This window comes from Macaca thibetana, chromosome 11, assembly GCF_024542745.1.
Source record: "Macaca thibetana thibetana isolate TM-01 chromosome 11, ASM2454274v1, whole genome shotgun sequence".
NCBI lineage: Eukaryota > Metazoa > Chordata > Mammalia > Primates > Cercopithecidae > Macaca > Macaca thibetana.
Window position 1 is genome coordinate 82,077,348 of NC_065588.1, and position 9,400 is coordinate 82,086,747.

At 31.9% G+C, this 9,400-nt stretch overlaps 1 protein-coding gene across 1 annotated transcript; it reads left to right on the forward strand.

Annotated features, from left to right (window-relative positions):
- Positions 1-1,810: 1,810 nt before the first annotated feature.
- On the forward strand, positions 1,811-8,692 carry NTS (neurotensin). Its single transcript, XM_050749442.1, has 4 exons — positions 1,811-2,098; positions 4,299-4,360; positions 6,028-6,252; positions 8,351-8,692. Exons 1-4 carry the CDS (start codon positions 2,026-2,028, stop codon positions 8,501-8,503), a joined length of 513 nt encoding a protein of 170 aa, XP_050605399.1. The 5' UTR covers positions 1,811-2,025; the 3' UTR covers positions 8,504-8,692.
- The last annotated feature ends 708 nt before the right edge of the window (positions 8,693-9,400 follow it).

Consider the following 9,400-nt stretch of genomic DNA (forward strand, 5'->3'; position numbering starts at 1 on the left):
TCTCCCCCTTTTTTCTAATTAATTAGGAATCAATTTTGTCAACATATTGAAGAAATCATTTCAGGAAAATAAGAATCACACTTCCTTTTTACTATTAGACTGCTATCATACATTTTAAAAGATCATTCTTTGTATTTGCAATTCAAAAGCAGAGAAAACAACTAATTTAATTATCATGCAAAGTATATATAATTTTCCTGATTTGTTAATCAAAGTGGCTTTAAGAGGATTCTGTCACAAAGATGCTCTGATCATAACAGGAAAGTAAGCACAAATCCTCACTTCAACTCTGTTAAGTGAAAATAAAGAGTTTCAAGCTTCCATTGCTCCCCCTAATGGTAGGAAAGCAGAAAACATCTAAATGAATGTATTTCACATTTCTTTGTCAACCAAATACTTTACAGAAACTTTCCTCCACGTATGTTCAATATCGTATTTTATGTAAGTTCACAAAACAAACTAAAAGTAATAAATATATCATTTATTATTAAATTCCTGGTATTATATGAAAGACTCCTTACTATTCTGAGTAATTATTAAATGCTTGGAATTAATCTCTTTCCTTAAGTTTAGGGTAAAGGCGAAAAAGTTAAACTCATAGATTGTATAACATAAATCAGTTATCTATAGGAATCAATCCTATTTGTTTCTCAACTGTTACTATATGATTGATTTATTTAAAAATTAAACAATGCTCAGACAACTTTACATTCAAATATTCACATCTCTAACAGCATTGACTTGTCAAATCACCCCATGTATCTTGAAACGCTTACTACAAGAAGAAAGCTTTACTCTAAAAGGCATTTTGAGCAATTTTCTTTCAGAACTCAGACAAAGAATGGGTATCAGTATAACCCATTAAAAACACGAAGACTATCATAGAAAAGTGACTTTGGTGAACGGTGGTTATTTAGGATTGTCTCCTTGCCAAAAATACAATCTCATTTTTATGATGAAAAGAGTATTATAACAGGGAAAGTAAGCTTATGCAATAGTAAAAACAGTTGAGAAGGGAATTATACAAAGAATGAGACATGGCATCACGAATGAATTCAAAAAGAGCAGAAAAATATAGGCACAAAAAGAGATAATGTACAGAAAAAAAAGTCAGTGATACAACAATACAAATTTTTATGTGCTAACATTTAAGTAATTTAGAGCTGGATTTTATAAACATGAAATTGTTTTTCTAATACATTCAACCAAAAGTCAGCACACATAGTTCAGTCATCTCTCATTACTTACAATAAAATATTTTTGATTTGTTGGGAAATAATATCTTATTCCCTGGATCTATTATTTCTTTTTATTGGCTTTGTTTCTATTCTCTAAATTTATTTGCTTAATTTTTATAACTGATTCTCTGACCATATTCCATCTTATTCTAGCGTGGATTATTTAAAACCTGTATTAGTTTTGGAACCACTAAACATTTGCTCAGAAGTTTGAATTACCAGAAAAGCCCCTAACTCTTCAAGAACTTTCAAGCCTAAGGAATCACTGATTTAATGCATTCATCCTTGAGATTTTACTTAAAAATTAGAAATAACAGATCTCATATTTCACAAAATCAAAATGACTTTTGCAGTGGGGGAATGCGAAGTGGGAAAAGGATGATACTGGGGGTTCTCTGTCAGTATGCTGTACATAGCAGTGCAGTTGAATGACTCCTTCTGTGCGTCAGAAATCCAAAGCAGCAGCAGCAGCAATTAGGGAAGATCGTCACTTTCACTCAAGGTTCAGAAATGGGGGAGGAGAGCAGAGGGGGACAAAGGAAAAGGGGAGGAGAAAGCAGGGCGAAGGGGGAAAGGATAGAGGTGAAGATAGGGCACATCCTGCAAAGATAATGCCTGTACAATCAATGACATCATCCTCCTGCTTATATATATAGGGGAATGGCCAGAGCACCTCTCATAGTTCACTCACTTTCAAAGCCAGCTGAAGGCAAGAGGAAGTGCTAGAGAGAGCCCCCTTCAGTGTGCTTCTGACTTTTATGGAATTGGCTTGTTAGAAGGCTGAAAGATGATGGCAGGAATGAAAATCCAGCTTGTATGCATGCTACTCCTGGCTTTCAGTTCCTGGAGTCTGTGCTCAGGTAAGCAAAACAGAATTTCACAACTCCCTGAAGTGATTTCTTTTTTCTCTTTTGCAGTGTGTTGCTACTTATGTTCATGTATCGAGGGAGAAGAGTTGCTCCCTTTTATTCAGGATTTACCTTTTAGTGACAGAAACTGAATACCTTTTTCTCTGCCTTTATGATTACTGAGAGCTGCATTTTCCCTTTTAAAATCTACAAAGCAATAAAAGGGATTTCAATGAAACACTGCATGACCCCCTTTGGAATGCAACCACTAGAGGAAAAAAAAAAAAAAAAAAAAAAAAAACCTTACAAAACTTTCAATTAGGCTGATCATTATCTAATGAGAAGTACAGAGACAGTGGCTGTCAAGCTGCAAACCCATCATTAAATCCCATTCCATTTAAAATGTTTTACTCTCATCCTCATTCAATCTCTTAGGAAACGGTGGCCCTCATGCCCTTGTAATAGTCCCCATATTATTTTCTTAATTGTTTGTGTTAAGATAACACATAAAGTGAAAATGGATGCTTACTGAAAAATGAATGAAGCATTATTTGTAGATATTCATTTCTAGAAAAATACAAAAATATTCCAGATCCTTTTTGAGAATACAGTTTGCATAGTCTAATAAGTATGCTATTAATATAACTGTTTGGCATTTTTTCCATGCCATTTAAGTTAATACAAAATACAGTTGGAGAATTGGTATTCTTATATTGATGGAAATGATTTGACTTCAGAGTGTTTTGCATGTGGTGTGAAAGGAGAAGTTATATAGTCCTAAATATCTATAAATAACACACTTTGAAAATAAGATTTAAATTGAAAGGTATAACATGAAATATTACAACCATTGCAAAAGGCTGTACTTAATATTTAAGAAATATTTGAATGACCACTTCAAAGGGAAAAGAACACCTTAGGAAGTAAATGCAGCAAAAATAATTTAATCTGCTCCGTGCTTTTATGTATCATAAATATGACATTGAAATGTTTAACTCAAACTCATGCTATCATTTGATTTAAATTATGACATTAAAATCTAAGAAGATATAAAAGTGATTTATGCAAAATTTTAAATTTATTTTAATCATCAGAACATAACTTTCAGCTTCTACTTTTCAAATCTTATGAGAAAAAACAAACTTTTCTACAATTGTGATTTTATCTGAAAGTTATATGAGATTAAAGATTCACATACTTCTGGAAGAAAAACTGGGTTATTGATTAAGCACTGTGATGATTAACTTGAAACTACTTGTTGTAATAATGCAAAACTTATGAGGATTTGAGTATACATTGTTCATAAATTCCTAAAACAGATTATGTCTCTAACAAATAAGGAGAGAAGATCTCTTGTATAATTTAGGTTCTAGGTAAAATTAAGCCAATAGTTTCTCCGATTCTGACATTTCTTTTTACTGAGTGTGAAGTACAAGAAAGATAGAGTCATTTTTAACTTGATTTTTATTATCGTACACTATTTTCTAAATTTTCCTTCTCTGTAAAATATTCATTAACAGAAACTTGGATAGAGTTTTTAAAAAAATCCAGAGACCCATTTTCAATGCTATTGTACATGTATTGTTGAACAGCTCTACTTGTGCTTTAAACAATTTTCTTAAACACCTATGATAAAATTAAGGATACATAATTCCGAATTCTTACTTAAAGTACAAATACAATTCTTTCAACGTATGTTTTGTAAAAAAGCATCTCAAGTTAAGTAAATCTCAGTATCTGTATTATTCTAAAATTATCAGTAAGCAATACCCTTTGGTTTTGTCTTGAAAAAGTCTCTTGTATAATCTTCATTATGTTGTGTTTTTAAATGTTAATATGCATATTTTCTATATAGGTAAACTATGGCTGGTAAGAAATAAACTACTCTAGCATATTTGGTAAAAATATGTGTTATACAATATAATCACATTTTAAAAATCTGAAATTCAAAGTTTAAACAACTCGAAGTCATCAACAGCTGTCTGAACAAATAATCATATGCTTATTTTCTTAGAAGTGCTTCTACTATTTTAGCTTCCTATTATGCTAAAATATACCTAAAATTTGTTTTTTAAGATTACTATTTTTAAGAAAATACATAAGAAAGACATTAACCTCTAAGACTACTTTTTAAAATTAACCTAAAATCTGTAGATTATGATATAATTATATGATATGTGATTATAGTAAACCTGATTTTGATTTTACTCAGATTCAGAGGAGGAAATGAAAGCATTAGAAGCAGATTTATTGACCAGCATGCATACATCAAAGGTAACTTTTTCTTTTCTTTAACTCTGGGTTGAAGAACATATGAACTTTCATTATCAATATGGTATCCTTTTCCTATAGTAATAACTTCCCATCCAGATTTAAAAGTTCCTTAAGAGGCATTTCCTTTTTGAAAAAAAAAAATATTTTAGTTAAAAGAAGTTAAAGGTGTTGATATGACAGGTAAAGAAATTATAGTTCTATCAATCAGTATTTTGCAATTTTAATTAATTGCCACACATATTTACGTGCCTGTAAATGTTTTTAAAGGAACTTGTTTCCATGCCTTTTACATTGGGTATGATGAAAGGTATATTGGTCTCAGTTTAAATGAAAACAAAGTGAGCTCTTTGCCTTTGTTTATTATATTGGGGGAAATAAAAAGGTGTTTTTTTATTTCCTTAAATTAGAAATAACAGTTCATTACAACCTGCAAAAGAAATGTAGTAGAGAGGGGAGAGCAATGGACTGGCAAGCAGGAGCACTGAGATCTAATCCTGAAACAGTGACTTATTAAATATTTTATCTTTAGCAAGTGGATTAGTTTACCTTGCTTACCTGTGTTTCCTTGTTTTTAAATGCAGCTCATAGTCTTCTAGACATTTACCATTCTATAATGTATTTAGAAATTACTAAACTGTACTCTTCATTGTATGTCTGGATTTAATTCTCCCTATACCAGACACGTTATTTTCACATGTTCTAATTCTTTTTTCTTTAATTGAGCCAAATACAACTTTGTATTCTGGGCCCTATTACTCCTCTGCTGGGGTCTTGAAAGCAAGTTTCTAAAATTCCAATCCGTACCTAGGAATACGTTCTGCGGTACATGTGCAGGATGTGCAGGTTTGTTACATAGGTAAAGGTGTGCTGTGGTGATTTGCTGCATCTATCAACCCATCACCTAGGTATTAAGCCTAGCATGCATTAGCTATTTTTCCTAAAGCTCTTGCTTCCTCCACCCCACCCTCTGACAGGCCCCAGTGTGGGTTGTTCCCCTCCCTGTGCCCATGTGTTCTCATTGTTTAGTACTCAATCAGAATACCAATGGCTACAACATCTTCAGTTCAAAAATAGACAATGGAAGTTAATAGTCTGTGTTAGAAAATGGGATAAGTTACGTGCCTTGGTGTCTTGGTATAGATTTACCTAATTCCCAGGTGCAAGTTAATACATAAAGGTCCTAAATAATCTGTGATGCTACCCATAACAATTATTAATGTGTGGAATGCATTACTATCTTCATGCTTTTTAATTGTCCACATTTAATAATACCATCTTTGTCACTGCCCCATTAAACATTAAGCTGAAATGTAATAGATATGGAATAATTTTTTATTTTTAATTTTTCATCTGTGATATATATATCATATTTATATATTTCTGATGTCATTTTAATTTCCTTGCTTTTTTACTTTGCTCTGTGTGTATACACATAAGTGCATGTGTATGTGAATATGACTATTGCGTTTTGTTAAATAGAATTTATGAGATATTGGCACTATACAACTTTGTGAACATGATGTTACTAAATAAATAACACTGTGTTTATTAGACTGGAGTAGCAATTAGACCCTAAATGTGATGGTTTAGCACACTGGGAATTCATTTCTTGCTCATGTAACACAAGTTTTAATTGCAGGGTTTTTTTTTTTTATTTTATGTTTCAGATTAGTAAAGCACATGTTCCCTCTTGGAAGATGACTCTGCTAAATGTTTGCAGTCTTGTAAATAATTTGAACAGCCCAGCTGAGGAAACAGGAGAAGTTCATGAAGAGCAGCTTATTACAAGAAGGAAACTTCCCACAGCTTTAGATGGCTTTAGCTTGGAAGCAATGTTGACAATATACCAGCTTCACAAAATCTGTCACAGCAGGGCTTTTCAACACTGGGAGGTATAGCAATAACAAAATATTAATATGATTATAGTTACACTAGTTAACTGTCATTTGTATTGATTTATTAAATTCCCAATCATAATCATAACAAGAAGAGTTACAAGTATTGAAGAACAAGCCACGTGTTGAAGTCAACATTGCTTCAAATCTTCAAAGTGTCCTTCAAATATTTGAAACTGAGCAAAATATGTTTTTCTTCAACCTTAAAAAGAGGATATATCTTCAGGCAGATTTGATCTACATGTTTTTATTATGCTTAAGTGGATGGCATGTTTAGGCAATTTTTGTTGTTGTAGGTGGTGGCATGTCTAACAAATTTAAGCAACTCAAAATGTTGTCTTAGAAACACAAAGTCATGTGTAGTGATCTATAAACAAACTGGATTTATAAATCTATAAACAAAGTAATCCAAGTAAAACTGGAATAAAACATAAAGTTTTCCATTTGTATTTGAATATATTAGGCAAATAAAAAATATATTTTTATGTATATACAAATATAAGATAAGGATGTATTACGTTGTTGCAAAAGTAATTGTGGTTCTTGCCATTACTTTTGCCATTACTGTTGATGGCAAAAACCACAATTACTTTTGCACCAACCTAATATATCTCTATTATTTCAGTTTTATCTGGAACCTGTTGTGTTTGAATATATTAGGCAAATAAAAGTATTTTTAATTTATATAAAGGTATATATAATAGGGATATATATCTGCCCATCATTTCAGTTTATTTGGAAACCTTTGTGTTCTGTGTTTGTTTATAAATACACACCAGTGTGTAATAATGTACTTGCAAAATGCTTTACAATTTATTGCCTTCATTGATATATTTTGCTCTGAAATATAAATTACAGCTTTGAGAAGATATAGAACAATGTTAGGATAAAGAAGAGGAGGGGGAAGAAAAATAAATTCTTCAACAAAAACAAAACAGATGTTTAAAAATTTCTGACAAGGGAAACATTTCTTTCAAATTAACCTCTAAGAGAAATTTGGTCAATATTTTATATTCTGGATTTACACTAGCATTGGAGATCTGAGGGTGCCTTCCCTGCTAATCTAACAAACTTGTGATTGACTACCAAAGAGCTACCCTGTAGATAAGAAGAAGTGCAGGCAGAATTTCTAGTGTTTATTATAACTGGTAAGCAAAAAGATAAACAAAAAACTGAAAAGATCAGTTTTAAATTTACTATTAATTATTTAATTTAAATTTCTGGTAAATTGTTTAGTATTTAAAATATGTTTTGGCTGGGCATGGTGGCTCACGCCTGTAATCCCAGTAGTTTGTGAGGCTGAGGCGGACTGATCACTAGGTCAGGAGATCGAGACCATCCTGGCTAACACGGTGAAATCTCGTCTCCACTAAAACTACAAAAAATTACCCGGGCGTGGTGGCCGGCGCCTGTCGTCCCAGCTACTCAGGGGGCTGAGGCAGGAGAATGGCGTGAACTCGGGAGGCGGAGCTTGCAGTGAACCAAGATCGCACCACTACACTCCTGCCTATATTTTTATATAGGAAAATGTCCATTATATGTTACTTACCCCCCCCAAAAAAAATCCTCAATAAACTACTATGTAGACCAATTCTACTAAGTAGAATGGTTTTCATGTCAAATCAGTAACTGACTTAATTGAATATAAAATTTTGTTACCTTTGTGGCCAAACTTGGTTTACCAGATCAAAAACTATATTGAAATATATATTTCATACTTTTGGCATTTCCATCATAAATTGAAGCCTGAAAAGTACTCAAAGGTCTATTTGGTGTTTTTCTACAAAAGGTGGGATTAGTGTACAGTCTTGAAATACATAACTAGTAAAGTATATAGAAATTTTTTAAAAGAGCTAGCCTGGTGAACTAGGAAGAATCCTGAACTGAGTCAGAATTACCATGTTCTTATACTATTGCAGCCACTGAATAGACGTCTCTCCTTTGAAAAAACAATTTCTTTGAACTTCATGTATCTCGTATCTCACCTACATATGTCTTGCTGTCTTAACAGCAAATGAGATAGAATGTAGAAAAATGCTCTGAAACAAAAGAGTTTATTCATGTAAGTTTCACTTACTTCATCTCTATCTTGCAGTTAATCCAGGAAGATATTCTTGATACTGGAAATGACAAAAATGAAAAGGAAGAAGTCATAAAGAGAAAAATTCCTTATATTCTCAAACGGCAGCTGTATGAGAATAAACCCAGAAGACCCTACATACTCAAAAGAGATTCTTACTACTACTGAGAGAATAAATCATTTATTTACATGTGATTGTGATTCATCATACTTTAAATATCAAATTATATTTGTGTGAAAATGTGACAAAACACACTTATTTGTCTCTTCTACAATTGTGGTTTATTGAATGTGATTTTTCTGCACTAATATAAATTAGACTAAGTGTTTTCAAATAAATCTAAATCTTCAGCATGATGTGTTGTGTATAATTGGAGTAGATATTAATTAAGTCACATGTATAATGTTTTGTAATTTTGCAAAACATATCTTGAGTTGTTTAAACAGTCAAAATGTTTGATATTTTATACCAGCTTATGAGCTCAAAGTCCTACAGCAAAGCCTAGCTTACATATCATTCACCCAAAACAAAGTAATAGCACCTCTTTTATTATTTTGACTGAATGTTTTATTGAATTGAAAGAAACATACATTCTTTTCAAGACTTCCTCATGAATCTCTCAATTATAGGAAAAGTTATTGTGATAAAATAGGAACAGCTGAAAGATTGAATAATGAACTATTGTTAATTATTCCTATTTTAATGAATGACCTTGTACTGAATTTTTTGTCTGTTAAATGAACTAGATAGCTAATAAAAAGACAACTAGTCATCAAAAACATGTTTCTCCACAGATTTGCTTCTTTATAGTGTTACTTTTTATTGAATTTTCCCCCTTTTGCATTTTGACCTAGTAAATAATAGTTTTACTTTTAACTTCACTGAGGTATTTGTGTGACTAATATTTTTCTCAGTTGGAAGGGCATATTTGAGGCAAAAGCTATGCTTGAAATAACACTTCTTAAATTTTCTTTAAGATCATACATACGGTGTCTGAAGCCCTCAAAGTCTTCGCAAGTCATCATTAGTAGTGACTTTCTTGACTCTTTCTTTTATAGAGGTCT

Bases quoted from the DNA above. Each gene is read 5' to 3' on its own strand.
- NTS (XM_050749442.1), top strand. From the start codon at position 2,026: ATGATGGCAGGAATGAAAATCCAGCTTGTATGCATGCTACTCCTGGCT. The intron at 4,361-6,027 runs GTAACTTTTTCT...TTTATGTTTCAG, and splicing joins CCAGCATGCATACATCAAAG to ATTAGTAAAGCACATGTTCC. The intron at 6,253-8,350 runs GTATAGCAATAA...TCTATCTTGCAG, and splicing joins GGGCTTTTCAACACTGGGAG to TTAATCCAGGAAGATATTCT.